This window comes from Gossypium hirsutum, chromosome A13, assembly GCF_007990345.1.
Source record: "Gossypium hirsutum isolate 1008001.06 chromosome A13, Gossypium_hirsutum_v2.1, whole genome shotgun sequence".
NCBI lineage: Eukaryota > Viridiplantae > Streptophyta > Magnoliopsida > Malvales > Malvaceae > Gossypium > Gossypium hirsutum.
This window is the reverse complement of record NC_053436.1, coordinates 42,914,256-42,940,768: the sequence shown is the minus strand read 5'-3', so window position 1 is coordinate 42,940,768 and position 26,513 is coordinate 42,914,256. Positions and strand designations below refer to the sequence as shown.

At 35.1% G+C, this 26,513-nt stretch overlaps 1 protein-coding gene across 1 annotated transcript; it reads right to left on the bottom strand.

Annotated features, from left to right (window-relative positions):
• Nucleotides 1-6,352: 6,352 nt before the first annotated feature.
• LOC107894599 (auxin-responsive protein SAUR21) lies at nt 6,353-6,643 on the bottom strand. Its single transcript, XM_016819856.1, has one exon. It carries the CDS (start codon nt 6,641-6,643, stop codon nt 6,353-6,355), a length of 291 nt encoding a protein of 96 aa, XP_016675345.1.
• Between the last annotated feature and the right edge of the window lie 19,870 nt (nt 6,644-26,513).

Below are 26,513 nucleotides of genomic sequence, written 5' to 3'. Positions count from 1 at the left end.
TGGCTTACATGACTTGAGATAAAGGATTTAGCCCGGACAAGTAATTCGTTGATCTCAAATATAAAAAGGATCTAGCCCGGACGGGTGTTTCTTAAATGATCAAGCCTCCCGAAGAATAAGTGTGTATTTTGGATTTAGCCCGGACGGGTAATCCGATTAGGGTCTAAATTTAGCCTGAATTGGTATTTCAGATCCGAGCTCATTAAGGGTGTTTGTCGCTATAAGGGATTTAGCCTGGACTGGTAATCCTGCCGTAAGATGTGAGGTTCGCGAGAGTCCGTACGTGAGATGATCGCTCTTATGACTTGACGGTAAATGGATAATCCATCGAGATTTCCAAGAAACTCAACAAGATTAACATGAGATATAAAAATAAAAATATTGGATGATGAGCTCATCTAAGACAAATTACATGGTGTATTATTATTGCGACTAACTTGTTGATTGAGTGCATGTGATACGGAGACCATTTCATTCTTGTTGGTATATTTGCTAAATATGGTTGTATGCTATTACTTGGTAAGTTTGCTTTCCAGTTATTCGGGCTTACTAAGTATGTAAGTGCTTACCTTTCTCTTTTCCCTGTCTTACAGAGCTCGAGGACTCGTAAAGATTGGAAGACAGTTGGAAAATTAACACACTATCAATTAGTCCAGCTTTGGTATATAGATACTCTTATTTTGTTCAGTGGCATGTATAGGGCTTTGGTTCATTTTGTGATATGTGTCATTTGAATTGCCCATATGAAAGCTTGTAAAAATTTACATATCTTCTTGTATTTAGCCATGGAAATTGGCTTATTTTGAAGTAGGCTATGACCTACAAATCTATGCATGTTTATGTTTACATAGAGTGGCTTGCCCATAATTGGCAATAAGTTACAATAATGAGCCAATCTTAAAGGTGTTAATGAGGCATGGAAAATCCTTAATACAAAGGAAATAACCTAGCATGTATAAAACCGATGATATGAGGTTTACATGCAATGAGGTTTACCAAGGATATATGTAAGTATATAATCTGGCCTTATTATGTATTAAGGTAACCTATAAGTGTGATTGGTTGATAGAGGGTGACCAAAGGCTTAGAAAATAGCCTAACAAGGTCCACACGGGTAGACACACGAGCACGTGTCTAGGCCGTGTGTGACACACGGATTGCCCCTAGGGGCGTGTGGTATGGCCGTGCATCCCTTGCACCTAAAATTTTAAGTCAGTGTCGAGCACTGGCTAGACACACGGGCGTGTGTCTTCGCCGTGTGCCCTTAAATGTATGCTGATGTCATAAACAGAGAGTTACACGGGTTGAGGGCACAGGCATGTCTCAAGCCACACGGGCGTGTGCGACCACACGTCCCCACCTACACGGACGTGTGACTCAGTAAAGCAAGGAAATTTAACAAGTTGCCCAAAGTTTATCGAATATTCTCGATTTTGTCCCGAACCACTCCGATGTATGTTTTAGGTCTCGAAGGCATGTATAAGGGATGATATGCATGTGTTTGAAGAGTTTTAATTTTGGGTGAAATTAGGTGATTGATTTAGTGTGTTTGTGAATGTGTAAGCCCGGTAATACCTTGAACCCTGTCCCAACATTGGGTACGGGTGAAGGGTGTTACATTTAGTAGTATCAGAGCTACGATTTAGTCGATTCTAGGACTACCATAAAAAGTATTGAGTATCGCTATACATGCCATTATTCTAACATTGATAGTGTGACATCTCCTAACTGTTTTAATTGTTTTTGAATATAGTAAATGTCTTCCAATCAAGCTCAAGATGAGTCTGAAGGAGCCGAGAGCCATGCTCCAGCTTTCGTACAAAGAGTTGTATCTAGTAGTCATAGAAGGCTTATGTCTGAAGGCTGGGAAGAGCCTAGAGCCACCTTCTTTGATATGATGGATGAATGGTTTGGGGATTATTTGCGGAATCGCCCCAACATACCACGACCTCCCCCGCCCCTTAACCAACCTGATGAGGATTTGCCACGAGGTATGGCATCTGTAAGAATTTGTAAGGCCCCTGTAGATAAGCTTAGAAAGTATGGGGCTGAGGAATTTAGAGCGAAGATCGACGATGATGTTGAAAAAGCTAATTTTTGGCTAGAGAATACTACTCGGGTGTTAGATGAATTATCGTGCACATCTGAGGAATGCTTAAAGTGTGTCGTGTCTCTCCTGAAGGATACTACATACCACTGGTGGAAGACTGTATCTTTCGTGATGCCAAAGGAAAACATCACTTGGGAATTTTTCCAAGTAGAGTTTAAGAAGAAATACAACATTCAAAGGTTCTTAGACTCGAAACGAAAGGAGTTCCTGGAACTCAAACAAGAAAATAAGACTGTAGCAGAATATGAAAGGGAGTTTGTATGGCTAAGTTAGTATGCAACTGAATGGGTTCAAACTGAGTCAGAAATGTGTAAAGGCTTCTAAGATGGTCTGAATGAGGAAATCAAGTTGTTGATTGGATTCTTGAAATACGGGAGTTTGCCCCATTAGCTAATCGGGCCAAGAAAGCCGAGGAGCTCAACAATGAAAGAAAGCAAGCAAAGAGAGAAGCTTGAGTTTCGGGCAAGAGGTCCAGTGATAAGACGCTCTCGTTTTCCACAAAGAAATCAAGGAGTCAACATGAACACTCTACTTCAACGTTAGGGTATTCGGGTAGAGCTAGAGGCTCCAAACAGCACAATCATGTGTTTGAAGAGTTTTAATTTTGCATGAAATTAGGTGACCCGATTTAGTGTGTTTGTGAATGTGTAAGCCTGATAACGCCTTGAACTCTGTCCCAGGATTGGGTAAGGGTGAGGGGTGTTCATTGGGTCTCAATGCCATCTTAAGAAGATATGTATCTTATTTTTCAACCATCTAAAAAAACTCGGTGACGAGGTTCTTAGCAAGTGAAGGTTATACGTTGCTTGAATTTCTGCATCCTTCTTCATGCATCGACACACGTGAACACGTGTGTCTTTTGATCAGATAACAAACTCTCTCCTATTACTGTACTTAATGGATACGGTTCACCTATAATATCGCCAATTCTTGAAATATTAATCTAGCTTCATTCCATCACTTTATCATCGTAATTAAATCTGCCTAACGTTGCCTTTAATTTAATTTTTGTTAGCAAACTTACCCATGACCTAAATTACTCCATCTCTCATTTTTTTCCCAATCACTATCTTATGTAGGATCTTGTGACGAAGCACAATATTGGTAAAAAGCATGTATTTGTTGATTTTTATGTTCTTGAAATGTTTCTCGACCCATGGCTTGTTCTCTAGTGTTCTCTCTCCAATTGAAGCACATTGTAGGTTGGGACATCTTCTCTACTATTGTTGAAGAAGTTATGTCCATGATTCTATTATCGTTCTTCTTTAGAATGTGAAGCATGTTACTTTGCTAAGCACCGGTGAAGCTTCCTAATACCTAGAGTTGATAGACAAGCTAGTTTTGCATTTAAATTGATGCATTTAAATGTTTGAGAGCCGTGTTTGGCAATATCTAAACTTGGATTTAGATATTTTGTTACATTTTTATGATTATTCTTGAATGATATGCATATATTTTATGAAAAAACAATCAAATCAGGTTAATAAATTGTATTTAATTATAAATTATGGATAGTATTCACATATTATATTATTCAAGCACAAAATTTATATATAACATAAAATTAGTGAAAGCAAAAATATCAATAACAAAAATACGTTGGATAAAAAAATTTTTGTTTCTTTTTTTATATATAGAACGATTACAAAAATAATAATTGAAGTTAACAAGGGCATGGGATTGCATAAAACAATCCACCGATTACACTTGCTTCCTATGTAAAGCATACATGTATTTGTTTGTTGAGCTAAAGAGAGTTAGTGTCTGCTTGGTTAGCCATTATCAAATCTAATGTTCACGAGCTTTGTGAACAGCCAATGAGATCATGCAAAGCTTCTTCATTGCAAGGGATTGTTAGAGCTCTCGTTGGATGATTGAATCCATATTCTTCTTCCGCTTCGCTCAACAACTTTTGGATGGAAGGATGATTCAAAAATGAAATTGGAGCAACAAATCTCTTCTTCTCATCTGCTTTTCCCACATAAACAACAAAGTGGCCTTTGGGCACCACTGTTGTCTCCAAAAAGGAAAGAGTTCATTTTAGACACTTAGCCTTAAAAATTCTTTGCAAGCGAAAACCCATGATTTCCTAGTAAATGTAGATTCTTTTTAGGTGTAGTAGATGGAAGAAACGTAAATAGCTTGGTTGGCAAGGCTTTGGCAATGTATATTTATAGAGAGGGTTAGAAATGGTTTATGGCAATCTGAGGCTGAATGTGTGGTGGAAAAGAAGTTTTAATGGAAAAATCTTTAAAAGAAATGATTTGAGGAATCACATAGTCTTGCTTCCCAACTAATGATGGAAAAGAAGTTTCAATGGACAAATCTTTAAAAGATATGGCTTGTGGAATCACATGGTCTGGCTTCCCAACTAAAGATGACATTTTGAAAATTTTGGTACCTAAGCTTATTCTGCTGCAAATCTACCAGAGATGAAAATTCAATGCAGCCAACAAAAATGGCCCATTTGAAATACTATCTATGGTTTAACTATGGGTTAGAAGATAATGACATTACTCAACGTATCATATCATATCATATGGAAGAAATGTGAAGAGGTTGACAGTGATGACCAGCAAAATGAGTCGGTGTACAAAGCCCTACATGTTTGTTGATAATTAGAATCAAAACTTGTACTATTTGTTCTATGAAGGTGTAGAACACAGAATGAAACTAGTTGCCAATCCATGTGACATTTTTTCTTTCAACAAGCGAGGAGGGCCTCAATTTCTCAAAATTCAAGCAACCATTGGTTGAATAGAAGCAGTAACCAATCTTGAATAGAAGCATTCAAGCGACCATAGTTACCAAATATAGACTACCGACTTGAAACTTTGTTTTTTTTCTTTTTGCTTTTTAGTGAACACTGCCTGGGAAGTCAACTCTTCAACAACCATGAGAAGAAAGAACTTTGGAATTTATAAACCTGTAGAATGCTATTCTAGATATTATATACATTGTTAGAATATAGAATTGTATATATTTGGTTATGGATTTTGTAACTAAAATGAGAATGTAGTAAAAAAGATCTAACATTAGTTATAGGCAGAGCGTCTAAAGACCTTTGCACCAAAGATAAGGGTTGATTGGAAATTTCAGTATAATGGCAGTTTTGGCCTTGAAACCACACACTATACCGATGATAATGTTAGAAAACTTATAGCGTAAGTAAGAAAATTAAGAAGACTAAAATTAAGATTTGTAGGTGCTCCAATATCCATTTTTTGATATTATACATGTAACACAATAAGTATTTGTTATTTATAGAATCTATTATCTAAATTCTTTATACTATGTATTTCTTAGTAATGTAGGATACTAACATAATTATATCTATGTTCCTTTCTATGCCAATAACATGCCATCATAGTTGAAGTCTATGACAGCAAATAAATAGTGTTAAAAATGGCCAACCATGCTGCTGTTATGTTTTTGTTAAAGTGCATGCTGCTATGATGATTTTGTTGAGTGCATACAGCTTGTATGCATGTCACAGCAATTGTGTATTTTGCAGCAACATAATTTCTATTTTAGTTGCAATGTAATTTAGTTTGGTTGAAAATGAACTTAGTTGTTGATGTTTTGATGGGTTTAAGGGATGATTGAGCTGATAAGTTAGCTTATCCCATGTGTACAAGCAATGTTTTAACAGTCCCAATGCTGATTAGTGGGGTTAGTTGAATATTTGGTGATGCATTTTGACTATAAATGTATTGTTTTCATATTGAATGAGTAAGCAGATCAGTTTTGAGTAAGCAGATGATTCCTTGCTGAACATTTGTGAGCAAGTAAATTGTTGAATGCCTCATTGTTGCACGTTTGTGAGTAAGTAAATTGTTCTTTGTTTCTTCATTCTTTGTTCAATGTCTTCTTCTCTTCTTTTGCTGCTGCCAAAACCCCAACAAATAGCTAGCAGCTGTAGTGTTCCTGCAATGAGATGCTTTTACTTGGAACCCTTTCTAATTAGAAGAGGCAGATCATATGTTAAACTGGAAGATAGAATTTGGCTAAAATTATTCACACAACATCAGAAATAAAATTCATGAAAGGAGTTTCTCTAAAAGAAATTTGGCATTAATTTATATATTGGTTACATAATTTAATTCAGTTGGCAAGGGCATGGGGTTGCAGAAAACAATCCACCTTATACACTTGCATCCTAAACTTAAAATTGGGAGGTGTTAGTTGAGCTAAAGTTCAGTCAATCTCTGCTTGGTTAGCCAATCTTCACATCATTTCTTCTCAAGAGCTTTGCAGATTGCAAGTGAGATTAATGAAAGCTTCTTTATTGCAAGGGATTGTCAAAGCACCCATAGGGTGATTGAAAGCAAACTCTTCTTCTTCTTGACTCAACAAATTTTGAAATGAAGGATGCTTCAGCAATGATACGGGGACAACAAATTTCTTCTTTTCATCGGCTTCTCCAACATAAATAGCAAAGTGGCCTTTAGGCACCACTGCCGTCTCCAAAGTTGAAAGAAATCGTTTAAGACTTGGCTTAGCACTGACAATTCTTGGCAAACGAAAACCCATGGTTTTTGCGAAATTGTTAAAATGAGGAAATATGTGGAATTGGAATTTAGATAACTAGCTATGAAAGCTTTTGGCAATGGGTGAAACCATCCATTAAATCTATTTTTATAAAGAGCAAATGTTGTATGGTCAGCTTTCTTAGGCTAATTGAGTGGTGAAGAGATAATGGTTTGGAGACATGTATTGGGAGGAATCACATGGCCTTGCATGCCAACAAATCATTTCATTTTGGCAAGTTTGGTACCTTAGAGCTCACCATTCAATGAAGCCAACAATAGTGGCCCACTTTGAAACACTACTATCATTGAATCAAGTCCAAAAGATGACTAGTAGGTCATATGGATGAAACGCAATGAAGTGGAGACTAGAAAAATATCAAGATAATCTTCTCTACTAGTGACTACTAGTCGGTATTGTCAAGCCCTACGTGTTTGCTAATAATTAGGATTTTAAATACCACAGCTGCTTGTATTATTTGTTCTGCAATTATAACTATGTTGAACACATAATTAAACAATTTACTACTCCATGTGACATTGTTTGGTGCATTCAATTAGAAAAGAAGACCTTAAGAGCTTGACCAGTTGAGCCTCAAATTTTAAAATATGATTGGCTAAGCTAAAGCATGAACCAACCTTGTAATCCAATATATTATTGCTAGTCTTCCAGAACCATTGAATGTAGAATGTAGAGATCCATGGATTATACAAAAAATCATTTCTTTTAGTTGAACTGAAATCTTTTTCTTTTAAAAAATGTCTAGGAAAGTCAACTCCTCACCTATCATGAGGATAAGGACTTTCTAGTCTAAAGAATGGTCAACCCACAAGTATGTGAAAATCCTTGATTTATTGAAGTATACACTGTGTCCTGGATTTCTTTAATAATCCCAAAGTATTCAACTTATGTTCTTTATGTTTGATGTTTCACTGAGCAAAATCTGTTGCTGAACACTTTCTTTTATATATAGTGACAACCAAATTCCAGGAAAAAAATGTAATTACTAGTATGAGAAATAAAATGCCAAGTAAATTGATCAAATTGTCAAAAGGCTTAATTCTAATATTAACAGAATTGGAGTGTGGGAACAGAACTGAATATGAAAGAAATAATAATTTAGGTTGCCAGTAATACGATTCATTTCTTTTCTTTCATCGGATAATCATATGTTCTTTTGCACAGATGGGGTTTTTTTCCTGTTTTAGTCCCATCCCATATCAGATCTAAAATGTAATACAGGCAATCTAAAGACTGAAAACAATTGTCTCTTCCATTTGTTTTGCTATGGAATAGTATGAATTTTCTTTACCATAACAACGGAAAATGATTTTCTTTTAAGCTATTTCAATTTTCCATTGACTCTCGTTGATTGATTTAATGACTTCGAATGCCAATATTTGAGAATTCCTAGTCCACTCATTTATGACAAATAAAAAATGAAAATCCCACTTCAAAAAGGCCAAAAGAAAGAGGAAAACGAATATGTACATTTGGTGTTCCTAGTACAAAAAAATGAATAAAAAAAAGTATATGTTGTCTTCTCTTATGGTGTATCCAAGTGGGAAGCTATATCAATGAACATATCTTTGTCAGAGGGAATTGTCAAACCACCCATTGGATGATTAAAACCAGACTCTTCTTCATCTATGTTTAGGAAATCTACTATGCCATACCTTTTCGGTTGATCACATTACAAGATTTCAAAGTTTTTGTTGTGTTGGGAGACCTTTTGAGAGGTTGTAATGTGAAGAATTGAGTTAGGTTTGATTTTTAGTCTAAATATGTTGCTATATATAGAAGAATAGTAAACAACAAAAATAAAAATAAAAATCCTCTAAAACATGGAAATAAGTGGCATTGCTTTGGTTTCTTTGGTTTCATGGAAATAAGTTTCACATGGCCTTATCTTTATGATCTTCTATGGGATTAAGGGTTGAAATCATAATGAGGTCTATTTGTTGGCAAACAGTGTGCCCTAAAATTTTGAAAGAAAACCAACAAGTGGGCAGCACAAGATTGGAAAGAAGCATTTGGGTATTTGATGTAGATAGAGAAGAAATTAACAATGAGAGTTAGATGTGGATGTAGATGCTGAAATATGTATATATTTTAAATTTATTCAGGTAGATAAATTTTATTCATATTTTATTTTATCTTTTAGTAGTTTATTAGAATAAGGGATTTAATTTCCCTTATGTTTTAGTAGTTAATTAGAATAAGAGATAAGAGATCCAACAATCAAACAAAGAAAGTTATTTTTTATTATAATGAGATGATGTCTCTTTGGCAAGAACTGGATCAGTGTTATAATGATGAATGGGAGTGTCCCAGAGATGGTGTAAAAGCTATGAAAAAAAAAAGAATGAATGAGCTTATTTATTTCTGGCTGGTTTAAATAAAGAATTTGATGAAGTGAGATATCAGATCTTAGGGAAAATACCGCTTCCAAAACTTCGTAAGAATTTTTCTGAGGTTAGAAGAGAGGAGATAAAGAGAAAAGTAATGTTAAGGCCAGGGTTTGAAGCTAATGATGATAATTCTGCTCTTGTAACTACTAAAAATAATGATGATAGGAAAAAAAGGAAAAGAACCTTGGTGCGTCCACTGCAAAAAATATTGGCACACTCTGAGAAACGTGTTAGAAGCTCCATGGGGAACCAACGAATGGAAGAAAAAATATTGGCAATGGTCGTGGTTCACAATTAGGGGATAGCAGAGCTTTCCAAACAACTAATGAAAATTATGAGGGTCAAAGTTCTTTGGAAGGGTCTCCATTTACTAAAGGACAATTAGAGAATCTACACAAACTTTTTCGATCACCACAGTTTCGGATGAATTCTTCTATTCCTACCTCATCCAATAATCCTTCTTCCTCTTTCGCCCAATCAAGTACTGGTTTTTCTGTTTTTTTTTTCAGTGTCAAACCTTGTAAAACAAACATGTGGATTGTTGATTCTGGATCTAGTGATCACATGACTAGTAGCCATTTTCTTTTTTCAACTTACACACCTTGTGCAGGAAACAAAAAGATCAAAGTAGCAAATGGGTTGTTCTCGGCAATAGCTGAGAAAGGCACTGTTAAAATTTTGTCTTTCTTGGTTTTACATGATGTTTTACATGTGCCAAATCTAGCTTGTAATCTCATATCGATAAGAAATTATCCCAGTCCTCGAATGGTCATGTTATATTTGACTCCTCAATGTGAAAATTTCAGGACATGGTCTCGGGGAGGATGTGTAACATCCCGAAATAAGGCCTAGTCGGAACAGTGGTTTTGGGACCACAAATCTGACATCAAAATATTTATTTTATGATTATTATGAGGTCTATAATATGAGAATATGCATGTGTTAAAGTTTCATGAAGGAATTCTTTGAGTAAGGTGTCCAATTAGACATTAGGGACCAAATTGAATAAATTGCAAAACTTGGGTTTTAGAAGCAATTTGTATGAAATTGCTTTAGAATATTAATTAGAAGTTCTTGAGGAGCAATTTTCCCAATTTCTAAGTTTTTGGGCAAAAATGGGCTTGTATGGATGAAATTTTAAAGAAAGGGCTTAAGGGCATTTTGGTCATTTGGCAATTTAATGAAATAAAATGGGAAAAAGAAAGCAAAATCAGCCATTATTCTTCCTTTTCCAGCCGAAATTCTCAAGTCACCATAGCTAGGGTTTTCAACATTTTCAAGCTCAATAGTAAGTGATCCCAAGCCCCATTTTTAATGTTCTTCGTATTTTTGAAATCCTGGTAACTTACTCTCTCTATTTCTACCCATATTTCATGCTAGGGTTCATGTTTAGAAATTTACCCATGCATGATTTTCGTGAAAACCCCCTAAAAAGGACCTTTTTACAAAAGGTGTAAAATGTGAGGTAGAAATGTGAAATAATGAAAAAATGTGGGCTTCCATAAGAGGAAAGAACAGTCGGCTAGGCTTGGGTAATGTAGAAATTGCATGCATTCCATTATACGAGCCTAGGGACTAAATCATAAAAATGTGAAAAGTTAGGGGCAAAACGGTCATTTGGACCAGGGGTGAAATGTAGACTCAAAAAGTACAATGTGAGGTGTTAATGATTTATTTTTATTGTTATAGACCCCGAGAAACAAATTCCGGAGGTCGATCGAGGAAAAAAAAAGGTTTCGGAATAACCTAAACACGATACCGAGACGAGTGCCAGGTAAGTTCGAATAACTTAAAGTAAACTCATAGTATGCTTAATTGCATGATTTATGAATGTGTGGTAATTTCATTTGATTATGGCATGAAAATCTATGAAATATATCCTTAATAATGACATGTTGATAAATGTTCCGGTTGAGGTTGAAAAGGAAATCTGATGGATAAACCATGGCTGACATGACTTGAGATCCTACATGTGTTGCAGAAAGGATTTAGCCCGGACGGGTAATCCGTTGATCTCAAATATAAAAAGGATCTAGCCCAGACGGGTGTTCCTTGAGTGATCGAGCCTCCCGGAGAATATGTGTGCATTGTGGATTTAGCCCAGACGAGTAATCTGATTAGGGTCTGAATTTAGCTTGGACTGATAATTCAAATCTGAGCTCATTAAGGGTGTTTGTCGCTATAAGGGATTTAGCCTGGACTAGTAATCCCAACTTCACCTTATGAGTTTACGATGCTAGGGATTTAGCCTGGACTGGTAATCCCGTCGTAAGATGTGAGATTCGCGGGAGTGCATACTTGAAATGATCATTGTTATGACTTGACAGATAATGGATAATCCATCGAGATTTCTTAGAAACTCAACGGGATTAATATGATATATATAAATGAAATGATGAATGATGAGCTCATCTAAGACAAATTACATGCTGCATTATTATTGTGACTAACTTGTTGATTGAATGCATGTGATAGGGAAACTATTTCATTCTTGTTGGTTTATTTGCTTAATATGGTTGTATGCTAATTAATCGGCAAGTTTATTTTCCAGTTATTCGGGCTTACTAAGCATGTAAATGCTTACCCCTCTCTTTTCCATGTCTTACAGAGCTCGAGGACTCGTAAAGATTGGAAGACGGTTAGAGAGTCAACATACTATCAGCTAGTCCAGCTTTGGTATATAGGCACTTTTATTTTGTTCAATGGCATGTATAGGGCTCTTGGTTTATTTTGTTAGATATGTCATTTGATTAGCCATAATGAAAACATGTAAAGATATACATCTATTTCTATATGTCCATGGGAATTGCTTCATTTTGAAGTAGGCTATGACCTACAAATCTATGCATGTTTATGTTTACATGGGATGTGTAATATCCCGAATTAGGGCCTAATCAGAATAGTGGTTTGGAGACCACAAATCAGAGATAGAAATAATTATTTTATTATCATTTTAAGGTCTATGGCATGATTTCATGATTGTGTGAAAATTTCGTTTAGAAATTTTATCGATAGAGGGTCTAATTTGATATTTAGAACTAAATTGCAAAAGTTGTAAAATGTGTGTTCTAGTTCACAAAAGTACTTGTGAGTAATGGGTTTTTAAAGTAGAGGTCCTTGGATAGCAATTAGACCATTACACTAGTTTGGAAAAAAATACCTAAAGGAAGATAAAACACTATAGTTTTTAATTAAGGGCATTTTGGTCATTTAGTTATTAAAATGAATTAAAAACAAAATTAAAAGCCAATTTTTGTCCATCTTCAACCCCTTGGCCGAATTTCACACGAGGAAGACATAGATAGGGTTTTTCAAGCTTCCAAGCTCGATTGTAAGTCCATTTTAGTCCCGTTTTTAATGTTCTTTACGTTTTTGGAGTCCCGGTAACTTGATTAAGCTTATTCTAGCAATAATTTAACCTAGGGTTTATATTTAGAAAAATACCCATAGGTGAAATGTGTTTATTTTGATGTTTTATGGTAGAATATAAAGCTTGAAATTGTGTTAAACAACTTTTGCTAAGCGATTTTACGTGAAAACGAGTAAAACGACATAATCGGTAAAAATACCTAAAGTTCATAAATACATGTTAGAGTGAGAATTTGATGTTTCCATAGAAGGGAAAAATGATCAGCATGTCATAAAACTTAAGAAAATAGGATGGAGCTTAATTTCCGAGCCTTGGGGAAAAAGTGTAAATATGTAAAAGTTTAGGGGCAAAAATGTAATTTTTCCAAAGTTTGAGTCAAGGACTTTTTTAATAAATGTGAGTATTAAATTAGCTAAATTTTTTATTTTAGATCAAGAGAAACAAAATTCGAGTCGTGATTGAGGGAAAAATAAAGTTTACGAGGAATAGGCTCGATTTCTAACATTTTGTACCGAGGTAAGTTCATATGTAAATGTAGTAACATAATTTTCATTTTAAGTAATTTAATTTTATTTATATGATATGATGATTATTATCATGAAATATTATGCTTTGTGGATTATTATTTAGTAATATGCAAATTATGTAAGCTACTTGATAAATATAAAATGCTACCAAGTATCGGTCCCGACTTTCCGTGGAAGACAACAAAGATGTGTGGTTGAGGAAAATCCCGTTTGAACGTTGGGAATAGATTAGGATACAAGTGACATGTCACTAGGATATTTGACTTCCGAGGTCGTTGAGTTGAGTCCGAGTTCGTGAGATGTAACTATGCATCCGAACTCGTTGAGTTGAGTCCGAGTTCACTTGTGGATGCGAACGCCTGAGCTCGTTGAGTTGAGTCTGAGTTCGCTTATGGGCGGGTTACATGGTAGCTTGGCTACATAATTTTCACAAGCTATTGAGTTTGTCTAGCTGCGGGTATGACACTTATTTGCATGCAATCCATGTATCCAAATTATATTCCGATGTGTTCAACGGGTGAATCTTAAGTGAATAAGGAGAATACTTAAGACGAAGGTGACATGTTGGTAAGTGTGGTGAATGAGAAAATTTGGACAGGTATGTGCTTAAACCTTCGGGTTGAGAACTTGGTATGATGAAATCGTGGTAAGATAGTAAATGCAAATGTAACATGAATGTCTTAGTGATATTTATACAAATGATGTTTTATGTTGGATTGCATGATTATGTTACTTGCTATTTACATGTGAACTTACTAAGCATTTATGCTTACTCCCTCCATTCCATTCTTTGTAGTTTTGACAAGCCAACTTGGAAATTGGGAACGATTGGAGGCTCGCTCACACTATCCGTGGACCATTTTGGTATAGTGGCTTGTATATTTTGAGTATGGCATGTATAGCATTATAATCATTTTGTGTATATGATCTTATGATATGGCTATTGTGTGGTAAGGAAAGGTTTGGTAATGATTAGCCATTGGAATGGCTAATCAAGATCATATTTGGTGTTTTGTATACTTAATGTGCTATCTAATCCATGGAAATTCATAAAAAGGTGAAATTTGCTATAAAATAATATCATACAACAGCAATGACGTGAATTTGAAAAATCACTAAAAATAGTAGGGATAGAATTAGATCATGAATAAAATATGAAATTGAATCTTATGAAGTCCATTTTCATATTGAAGAAACAAACAGGTAAATGAGTTGTATGTTATGAGAAATGTGAGTTTTGGTGGAATAGGGTCAGAGCGATTTCTGAATCCCCTATTCTGACTTTAGAAATTCACGAAAAATTGTAAAAAAATAATTAGGAGTCATACTTTATATGTATAGATTCCTTATTGAGTATACTTTTAAAAGAAATAAATGGAATAGTCATCTGAATTCTTTACGGAGAGAAAAGTTATTCGTAGAGAACAGAGGTCAGAGCAATTGAACTCTGAAATAGGGAAAACTTTAACTAATAAAATGTACTAATTGGCCTAACCAAGAATTCAGGAAAAAAATTAGTAAATAGATATATAAGTCTAGTTTCAGGGAAAATTTATGGATTTTAATTTTGAGTTTCGTAACTTGAGATATGATTTTTTTTAGCAACTGTGATGCAGATGGACAGTTTATTACGAAAGGTGAAATAAATTGTTTGAAATTGTTTAAGTTATAATTTAAGTCTATTAACGCCTCGTGCTCGACTCTGGCGACGGTCTCAGGTAAGGGGGTGTTACATTTGGTGGTGTCAGAGCTACGGTTTAGTCGGTTCTCAGACTAACGTGGCATATGTACGGGTCTTGCTATACATGCCATATATATATTGTGATAATGTGACGACTCCTGACCTTTAAAATGATTTTTTTTATAGTGAATGGATCCCGGTCCAATTGTGGCCGATGATATAGAGAGCAATGTGCCAGCTCCTACTAAAGGGGTGGTGCCGACAGAAAACTGATCTCCTACTATTAGTCAAGGAGGAGGAGAAGGGGCCCGAGAAGCCTTTCTCTAGATGATGAATGCATGGTACACCAAGTTTGTTTGTACGAACCCGAATGCTCAACAACCTCCCCCACCTCCCCCGATTCCTCAACCTGTACCCCCAATGCCTCAAGGTATGGATCTGATGAAATTTCATAGAACCCTAGTTGACAGAATTCGCAAGCAAGGGGCTGAAGAATTCAGGGCAAATGTTGATGATGATGATACCGAGAAAGCAAAATTTTGGCTTGAGAATTCTATTTCGGTTTTTGATGAATTGTCTTGTACACTAGAAGAGTGCTTAAAATGTTCTATATCCTTGTTGGGAGATTCAACCTATTATTGGTGGAAGACATTGATTTCAGTGGTACCGAAAGAGAAAGTGACTTGGCAGTTCTTTCAAGAAGAATTTCAGAAAAATGCATCATTGACAGATTTGTTGAATAGAAGTGTAAAGAGTTTCTCAAGTTGAAACAAGGCAACATGACAGTTATTGAGTATGAAAGGGAGTTCGTTCGATTGAATAAGTATGCTAGAGAATGTATTCCTTCAGAGGCTAAAATGTGCAGACGATTTGAAGACAGACTCAATGAAGACATCAAAGTATTTGTGGGAATTCTTGAGTTGAAAGAGTTCGTAGTACTTGTTGATCGGGCTTGCAAGGCTGAAGAACTAATTAAAGAAAAGAGAAAGGCAGAGGCTGAGACTAGAAATTTGAAGAAAAGACTGATGAGCAGTGCATTCCCACCGGAATCTAGAAAATCCAAAGATATGTATTCTCATTCTCATGTTTCGGCCGGACATTCGTATGGGAATCGTAAGAAGCAAAATGTGGGTTTTAAATCTCAGACTACTTTTGTGGCTAGTGTGGGAAATTCAAGATTTGTTAGACCCGAGTGCCAATGATGTGGTAGAAGTCACCTTGGTCCATATAGAACTAATGAATGTTACCAGTGTGGTTCTCCAGATCATTTTATTAGAAACTGTCCTGAGAGAATTGAGAAAGAAAAATTTCAGAGTGCAAAACCTAGTGGTGCAGTTTTGAGAGGAAGATCTTCGAGAAATGCTGGGAATGAGGCAAGTGGCAAGAATGTAGTAAGAGATTTAGCGTTTAAATTTGAAGCTAGAGCTCTGGCTAGAGCTTATGCCATAAGGGCGCGTGAAGATGCTTCATCTCCTGATGTGATCACTGGTATTTTTTCTCTTTTGTGATGTTAACATTATTACTTTGATTGACCCCGGTTCTACTCATTCATATGTGTGCATGAAACTGGTGTCTAATATGAGTATACCTGTTGAGTCTATGGAATTTATGATTAAAGTGTTAAACCCATTAGGAAAATATGTTATAGTTGATAAAGTATGCAAGAAATGTCCTTTGATGATTAGAGGTCATTATTTTCCGGTCGACATGATGTTGTTGCCGTTTGACGAATTTGATGTTATTTTGGGTATGGATTGGTTGACATTGCATGATGCTATAGTAAATTGTAAACAAAAGGTTATTGAATTAAAATGTGAAAATGGTAAAATTCTGTGGTTTGAATCAGACGAATCAGAGGCATTGCCTAGTGTGATTTCTTCGATGTCGGCTCAGAGATATTTGAGAAAGGGTTATGAAGCTTATTTCGCATATGTGTTGAATACAAATGAATTTGAGAAGAAAATTGAATCAGTGTCGATTGTATGTGAATTCGCAGATGTGTTTCCAGAAGAGTTGTCGGGTTTGCCTCCTATCAGAGAAGTAGAATTTGGTATTGAGTAGATACCGGAAACAACTCCGATCTCGATTGCTCCATATAAAATGGCACCAGCAGAGTTGAAAGAATTAAAGTTGCAGTTGCAAGAGTTGACTGACAAAGGCTTTGTGAGACCGAGGTTATCGCCTTGGGGTGCTCCCATATTATTTGTGAAAAAGAAGGATGGTTCTATGAGATTGTGTGTAGACTATCGGCAGTTAAATAAGGTAACAATCAAGAACAAGTATCTATTGTCGAGGATTGACGATTTGTTTGAGCAGCTGAAAGGAGCAACATGGTTTTCAAAGATTGACTTGAGGTCTGGATATTACCAACTGCGAGTAAAAGAGTAGATGTGCCTAAAACTACTTTTAGAACAAGGTACGGCCATTATGAATTTTTAGTTATTCCATTCGGTTTGACAAATGCTCCTGCTGTGTTTATGGATTTAATGAATCACATATTTCGGCCATACTTGGACAAGTTTGTTGTGGTATTTATTGATGATATCTTAATTTATTCGAAAGACGAGGTAGAGCATGTCGAGCACTTGAGGATAGTTTTGCAAACTTTGAGAGATAAGCAGTTGTATGCCAAGTTTAGTAAGAGTGAATTTTGGCTTCGAGAAGTTGGATTTTTTGGTCATATTATTTCAGGTGATGGTATACGGGTTGATCCCAATAAAATTTCAGCTATTATTGATTGGAAACCGCCGAAGAATGTAACTTGAGGTTAGAATTTTCTTGGGTCTAGCTGGTTATTAACGACGGTTTGTAAATGGATTTTCTATAATTGCTACTCCTATGACCAGACTACTCCAAAAGGATGTTAAATTTGAGTGGACGGAATAATGTCAACAGAACTTTGAGAAATTGAAAAAGTTACTGACTGAGGCACCAGTGTTAGTACAACCCGAGTCAGGTAAAGAATTTGTGGTGTATAGTGATGCTTCTCTAAATGGCTTGGGATGTGTACTTATGCAAGAAGGAAAAATGGTGGCTTATGCTTTGAGGCAGTTGAAACCTCACGAAAGGAATTATCCGACTCATGATTTGGAACTGGCTGCTATAGTGTTTGCTTTGAAGATTTGGCGGCATTATTTGTATGGTGAAAAGTGTCGAGTATATACCGACTGTAATATCCTGAATTAGGGCTTAATCGGAATAGTGGTTTCGTGACCACAAATCCAAGATAGAAATAATTATTTTACAATGATTTTGATTTTTATGATATGATTGCATGATTGTGTGAAAATTTCTTGATGAAATTCTATGCCTAAAGTGCTTAAATTGAAAGTAGAGACTAAATCGAATAAGTTGCAAAACTTGCATTCTAGAAGTTTTTAGTATGAAATTGTTTTGGAATATTAATGAGGAGGTCTTAAATAGCAATTTGACCAATTTTAAGTTCATGGACAAAATTAGGACATGGGAGGAATTTTTGGAAAGTTTAGTAGTAAGGGTATTTTGGTCATTTAGTTATTAAAATGAATTCAAAACAAATTAAAAGCCAATTTTGTCCATCTTCTTCATTAGGCTGAAATTTCAAGGGTTCTCCATAGCTAGGGTTTGTTTCAAGCTTCCAAGCTCCATAGTAAGTGATTCCAAGCCCCGTTTTTAATGTTCTTTACGTTTTTGGAATCCCGGAAGCTCGATTAAGCCTATGCTAGCAATAATTCAACCTAGGGTTTATATTTGGAAAATACCCATAGGTGAAATTTGTGTATTTTGATGTTTTATGATAGAATATGGGGTATTAAATTATGTTAGACAACTTGTTCTACTCGGTTTTTAGTGAAAACGAGTAAAAGGGCTTAATCGACAAAAATACCTAATAGTCACAAGTATATGTTAGAGAGAGAATTTGATGTTGCCATAGAAGGGAAAAGTGATCAGCATGTTATAAAACATAAGAATAAGGAATAAAGTTTAATTCCCGAGCCTAGGGGCAAAAGTGTAATTATGCAAAAGTTTAGGGGCAAAAGTGTAATTTTTTTAAAGTTCGTATTAAATGCTGTTTTGATGAATGTATGTATTAAATAAGATTAATTTTGTATTATAGATCAAGAAAAACGAGATTCAAGTCGTGATCGAGGAAAAGAAAAGATTGTGGACTAAATTGCAAAATCTTTATATTTTGGTACCAAGGTAAGTTCATGTGTAAATAATGTAGCATAAATGTTATTTTTAAGTTATTAATGTTAATTATATGATATGCTGATTTTTAATCGTGAAATATTATGCTTTGTGGTTAATGTTGAGTAATATGCAAATTATGTTTACTATTTGATAAACATGAATTGCTACCGAGTATCGGTTCCGATATTCCATGGAAGACGGAAAACGTGAGATCGAGGGAAAAAGCCCGTTTGAACCTTAGGAATAGATTAGGATACAAGTGACATGTCACTAGGATGGTTGAGCATCCGAACTCGTTGAGTTGAGTCCGAGTTCACTTATGGATGCAAATGTCCGAACTCGTTGAGTTGAGTCCGAGTTCGTGAGATGTAACTAGGCATCCGAACTCGTTGAGTTGAGTCCGAGTTCATTTATGGATGCGAACGCCCGAGCTCGTTGAGTTGAGTCCGAGTTCACTTAGGGGCGGGTTACATGATTTCTTGATTACATATGTGGCACTTATGTGCAAATTATCCATGTATCTGACTTGTATTTCGATGTGTTCAACGGGTGAAATTTCTAGTTTAATGGAAGAGCACTTAAGATATAAGTGACGTTTTGGGTAAGTGTTGTGAAATGGACACTTTGGACAGGTATGTTCTTAACCCTCGGGTTGAAAATAGATACAACAACGATAAGGTGGTAAGATGATGAATGATGTTTAAAGATGTGATATATGTTTTGGTGGTACCATGCTAAAGTTGTTTGGTATATTTGTATTGTTATGTTACTTGTTATTTACATATGAACTTACTAAGCATTTATGCTTACTCCTTCCTTTTCATTCACTGTAGTTTTGAACAAGCCAGCTCGAGAATCGGGACGGGTCGAAGGTTCGATCACACTATCCAAAGGACTCTTATCTTGGTAAATGGCTTGTACAACTACTTAAGTATGGCATGTATAGCAATATACCTATTTTGTGTAAATAATTTTATGATATGGCCATGTTTGGTTGAGAAAATGTTTGATATTGATAAGTCATGGTGATGGCTAATTTAGATCATGTTTGATATCATGGAAGTTTAACAGGTTATCTAGTTCATAAAAATTCATGGAAAGATGAAACTTGCCTTAAAATAGAATATTGCTGCAGCAATGACATGAATTTGAAAAATCACTAAAAATAGTATAAATGGAAATAAATGATGAGTAAGTTATGAAATTGAAGCTTAATGAGTCTATTTTCATATGGATTGAACAAAACAGGAATATAAATTATATTTTATGAGATATTTAAACTTTTGCGAAATAGGGCCAGAGTGATTTCTGGATCCCCTATTCTGACTTTAAAAATTTATAATAAATTTTACTAAAATAATTAGAAGTTTTTATTTATATGTACAGATTCCTTATTGAGTCTAGTTTTAAAAGAGACAAACCTCATAGTCATTTAAATTTTGTATAGAGATATATCTGATTTGTAATACACAGAGGTCAGAACAGTTGAACCCTGAAACAAGGGATACTTTAATTAAGAAACTGTACTAATTGGCCAAATAAAAAATTCTATAAAAAATTTAATAAATATATATATAAGTATAGAGTCAGGGAAAATTTACGGATCTTGATTTCGAGTTTCGTAACTCGAGATATGATTTTTCTTGTAACTATGACACGAGTAGCTAGAAAGCTGTGAATGTAGAAACAAATGATTTGAAGTTCTTAAATTGATAAATTATGTTCGGTAACCCCTCAAGCTCGAATCCGGTGATGGTCTCGGGTGTGGGGGCGTTACACCGACCACAAAAGTCTCAAGTACTTGATGTCACAAAAAGACTTGAATTTGAGACACCGGAGATGGTTAGAATTATTGAAAGATTACGAGCTTGTGATTGATTACCATGCGGGGAAAGCGAATGTGGTTCGTTGTTTGCTTTGAGAGTTATGAGTACTCAGTTGACGGTGTCTAACTATGGTTTGATTCTATCAGAGTTGAGAACAAGACTGATATTTTTACAAGAGATTTGTGAAGCTCAAAAAAATGACAAAGATTTGCAAGCCAAGAAGAAGCAATGTGAGGCTGATACAGGATCAGATTTCAGAATCGGTTCTGATGGTTGCTTGATGTTTAAAGATCGGATTTGTGTACCAAAAAATGATGAGTTGATTCAAAAGATCTTGCATGAAGCACATAGTGGTTGTTTGTCAATTCACACGGGCAATACAAAAATGTATAATGACTTGAAGAAAATGTATTGGTGGAACGAAATGAAAAGAGATATCTCCGAGTTCGTATCGAAATGCTTAATTTGTCAACAAGTGAAAGCTGAACACCAAGTTCCTTCGGGACTACTTTAGCCTATCATGGTTCCTGAATGGAAGTGGGATCGAATTACTATGGATTTTGTATCAGGGTTGTCGTTAACTTCGAGGAAGAAAGATGCCATCTAGGTAATAGTCGACAGATTGACTAAATCGACTCATTTTATCTCAGTATGTATTGATTATTCTCTTAATAATTTGGCTGAATTGTATATCAGTGAGATTGTTAGACTTCACAGAGTACCTTTGTTGATCATTTTGGATAGAGATCTGAGATTTACATCACGGTTTTGGCAAAATTTGCAAGAGGCATTAGGTACGAAGTTAAATTTCAGCAGTTCCTTCCATCCACAGACTGATAGACAATCAGAGAGAGTAATTCAGATTCTTGAAGACATGCTCAGATGTTGTTTATTGGAATTCTAAGGTATTTGGGAAAGATACTTACCGTTGGTAGAATTTGCCTACAATAATAGTTATCAGACGAGTTTGAAGATGGCACCTTATGAAGCATTGTACGGTCGTAAGTGTCGGATGTCATTGTATTGGACTGAACTCAAAGAAAATCAGATTTACAGAGTTGATCTAATTAAAGAAACCGAAGAAAAAGTGAAAGTGATTCGAGATTGTTTGAAAGCTACTTTAGATAGACAAAAATCCTACGCGAATTTGAAATGAAAAGAAATCGAGTTTCAAGTTAGCGATAAGGTATTTTTAAAAGTGTCTCCATGGAAGAAAGTTCTTAGATTTGGTCGGAAAGACAAGTTGAGTCCACGTTTTATCAGACCGTATGAGATAATTGAAAGGGTTGGATTAGTAGCATATTGGTTAGCATTACCACCTGAATTAGAGAAGATTCATGATGTGTTCCATGTATCTATGTTACGCCGATATCGTTCGGATCCTTCACATATAATTTCACTGATGAAAATTGAGCTACAATCGGATATGACTTACAATGAAGAACCGATTAATATTTTAGCTCGGGAGGTTAAGCAACTAAGAAATAAAAGTATCGCTTTCGTGAAAGTATTGTGCCAAAAGTACGGGGTAGAAGAGGCTATATGGGAGTCCGAGGAAACTATGAGAAATCAATACCCACACCTGTTTACCGGTAAGATTTTCGAGGATGAAAATCCCTAAAGGTGGGAGAGTTGTAATATCCCGAATTAGGGCCTAATCAAAAGAGTGGTTTTGTGACCACAAATCTGAGATAAAAATAATTATTTTATTATCATTTTAAGGTCTATGGCATGATTTCATGATTGTGTGAAAATTTCGTTTAGAAATTTTATCGATAGAGGGTCTAATTTGATATTTAGAACTAAATTGCAAAAGTTGTAAAATGTGTGTTCTAGTTCACAAAGGTACTAAGTACTTGTGAATAATGGGTTTTTAAAGTGAAGGTCCTTGGATAGTAATTAGACCATTATACTAGTTTGGAAAAAAATACCTAAAGGAAGATAAAACACCAAAGTTTTTAATTAAGGGCATTTTGGTCATTTAGTTATTAAAATGAATTAAAAACAAAATTAAAAGCCAATTTTTGTCCATCTTCAACCCCTTCGCTGAATTTCACATGAGTAAGACATAGATAGGGTTTTTTAAGCTTCCAAGATCAATTGTAAGTCCATTTTAGCCTCGTTTTTAATGTTCTTTACGTTTTTGGAGTCCCGGTAACTTGATTAAGCTTATTCTACCAATAATTTAACCTAAGATTTATATTTGGAAAAATACCCATAGGTGAACTGTGTTTATTTTGATGTTTTATGATAGAATATAAAGATTGAAATTGTGTTAAACAACTTTTGCTAAGCGATTTTACGTGAAAACGAGTAAAACGACATAATCGGTAAAAATACCTAATGTTCATAAGTACATGTTAGAGTGAGAATTTGATGTTGCCATAAAAGGGAGAAATGATCAGCATGTCATAAGACATGAGAAAATAGGATGAATTTTAATTTCCGAGCCTTGGGGAAAAAGTGTAAATATGTAAAAGTTTAGGGGCAAAAATGTAATTTTTCCAAAGTTTGAGTCAAGGACTGTTTTAATAAATTTGAGTATTAAACAAGCTAAATTTTTTATTTTAGTTCAAGAGAAACAAGATTCGAGTCGTGATTGAGGGAAAAATAAAGTTTACGAGGAATAGGCTCGATTTCTAACATTTTGTACTGAGATAAGTTCATGTGTAAATGTAGTAACATAATTGTCATTTTAAGTAATTTAATGTTATTTATATGACATGATAATTATTATCATGAAATATTATGCTTTGTAGATTATTATTTAGTAATATGCAAATTATGTAAGCTACTTGATAAATATGAAATGCTACCAAGTATCGGTTCCGACTTTTCGTGGAAGAGGGCAAAGATGTGTGATTGAGGAAAATCCCATTTGAACCTTGGGAATAGATTAGGATACAAGTGACATGTCAATAGGATATTTGAGTTCTGAGGTCGTTGAGTTGAGTCCGAGTTCGTGAGATGTAACTAGGCATCCGAACTCATTGAGTTGAGTCCGAGTTCACTTATAGATGCGAATGCCTAAGCTCGTTGAGTTGAGTCTGAGTTCGCTTATGGATGGGTTACATGGTTGCTTGGCTACATAATTTTTGCAAGCTATTGAGTTTGTCTAGCTGCGGGTATGGCATTTATGTGCATGCAATCTGTGTATCCAAATTATATTTCGATGTGTTCAACGGGTGAATCTTAAGTGAATAAGGAGAATACTTAAGACGAAGGTGACATGTTGGTAAGTGTGGTGAATGAGAAAATTTGGACAGGTATGCACTTAAACCCTCAGGTTGAGAACTTGGTATGATGAAATCGTGGTAAGATAGTAAATGCAAATGTAACATGAATGTCTTGGTGATATTTATACAAATGATGTTTTATGTTGGATTGCATGATTATGTTACTTGCTATTTACATGTGAACTTACTAAGCATTTATGCTTACTCCCTCCTTACTATTCTTTGTAGTTTTGAGAAGCCAGCTTAGAAATTGGGAGCGGTCGGAGGCTCGTTCACACCTTCCGTGGACCATTTTGGTATAGTGGCTTGTATATTTTGAGTATGACATGTATAGCATTATAATCATTTTGTGTATATGATCTTATGATATGGCTATTGGGTGGTAAGCAAATGTTTCGTAATGATTAGCCATTGGAATGGCTAATCAAGATCATATTTGGTGTTATGTATACTTAATGTGCTATCTAATCCATGGAAATTCATAAAAAGGTGAAATTTGCTATAAAACAATATCATACAACAGCAATGACATGAGTTTGAAAAATCACTAAAAATAGTAGAGACAGAATTAGATGATGAATAAAATAGAAATTGAAGAGTATGGAGTCTATTTTCATATGAAAGAAACAAACCAGGTAAATGAGTTGTATTTTATGAGAAATATGAGTTTTGGTGGAATAGGGTCAGAGCGATTTCTGAATCCCCTTTTCTAAATTTTGAAATTCACTAAAAATTGTAAAAAAAATAATTAAGAGTCATAATTTATATGTATAGATTTCTTATTGAGTCTAATTTTAAGATAAACAAATGGCATAGTCATCTGAATTCTTTACATAGAGAAAAGTGAATCGTAGTGAACAGAGGTCAGAGCAGTCGAACATTGAAATAGGGAAAACTTTAACTAATAAACTGTACTAATTGGCCAAACCAAAAATTTAGGAAAAAAATTAGTAAATAGATATATGAATCTAGTTTCAGGGAAAATTTAAGGATTTTAATTTTGAGTTTCGTAACTCGAGATATGATTTTTTTTAGAGACTGTGACACAGATGGGCAGTTTATTACGAAAGGTGAAATAAATTGTTTGAAATTGTTTAAGTGATAATTTAAGTCTGTTAACGCGTCGTGCTCGAATCCCGCGATGGTCTCGGGTAAGGGGGTGTTACAGGAGGGCTTGAATATAATTGGCAATGAGTAATAAGAATGAGCCAATCTTAAATGTGTCAATGGGACATGGAAACCCTTAATACGAAAAGGAAATTAACCTAGCATGTATAAAATTGATGATATGAGGTTTACATGTAATAAGGTTTATCAAGGTTATATGTAAGTGTATAATCTGGTCTTATTATGTATTAAGATAACCTATAAGTGTGATTGGTTGATAGAGGGTGACCAAAGGCTTGGAAAATAGCCCTACAAGGTCCACACAGTTAGACATACGGGCGTGTGTCTAGGCCGTGTGTGACACACGGATCACCCCCATGGGCGTGTGGTATGGTCGTGCGTTCCCTGCACCTAAAATTTTAAGTCAGTTTCGAGCACGGGCTATACACACGAGCGTGTGTCTTGGCCATGTACCCCTAAATACATGCTGACGTCATAAACAAAGAGTTACACGGGCTGAGGACACGGGAATTTTTTAGAAGTATTTTGGAGTGACAATGGTGGGGAATTTTTTAGTGTCCAATTAGGTGGTTTCTTAACCAGACATGGAATATTCCACCAAAGTTCTTATGCAAATACACCACAATAAAATGGAATTTCAGAAAGAAAAAACCGACATCTTTTAGAAGTAACTAGAGCCTTGATGTTCACTAGTTAGGTACCACGTTATCTTTGGGGCGAAGCCTTGTTAACAACTACATATCTTATTAATAGAATGCTCAGTAAAACTTTAAACTATAGAACTCCTTTTTACCTCTTTAAAGATAACTTTTCTAACTCTAAATTGAGCACAGATTTATCCCTCCAAGTTTTTGGGTGTAGTGTTTTTGTTCATCTTCACAACCAAGGTAAATTAGATCCTAGAGCAAAAAAATGTGTTTTTGTTGGCTATACTTCTAATAAAAAGGGTTACAAATGTTATGTTCCAATTGATAGGAAGATTATTGTTAACATCGATGTCACATTTGTTGAAACACAATCTTATTTTGATTCTAATCTTCTGGGAGGGAATTAGAGTAAGGAAGATTCTATAATTGATCAAGAAAAGACTAGGAATATACAACATAGGGATTCTAATAATGGGGAAGGCGAATTTATGATTAACACAGAAATTAATGATGTTAATGTTGTTAATAAAAAGGAATATGAAGGTGTAGAGTCTGATCATGAGAATAAAGAACAAACAAAGGAGTTAATTGTTTACTCAAGAAGAAATCGAAATGAAGAAAGTGGAATCCATCAAATCCATCACCAAGAATCCGACCCGCAAGATCTTGTCAAAAATCCAGGTAAAGCTCATAATCCAGCCAATGAATTTTTTGATTCATATACTCCAATTGCTAAAAGAAAATGTGTTAGAAATATTGTCAAATATCCCATGTCTAACTTTGTATCCTATAAAGCCTTGTCTTCGACATTCTCATCCTTTGTTTCGTGTCTTGATACTGTGAAAATACCCAAAAATGTGAAAGATGCTTTACA

Bases quoted from the DNA above. Each gene is read 5' to 3' on its own strand.
- LOC107894599 (XM_016819856.1), bottom strand. From the start codon at position 6,643: ATGGGTTTTCGTTTGCCAAGAATTGTCAGTGCTAAGCCAAGTCTTAAA.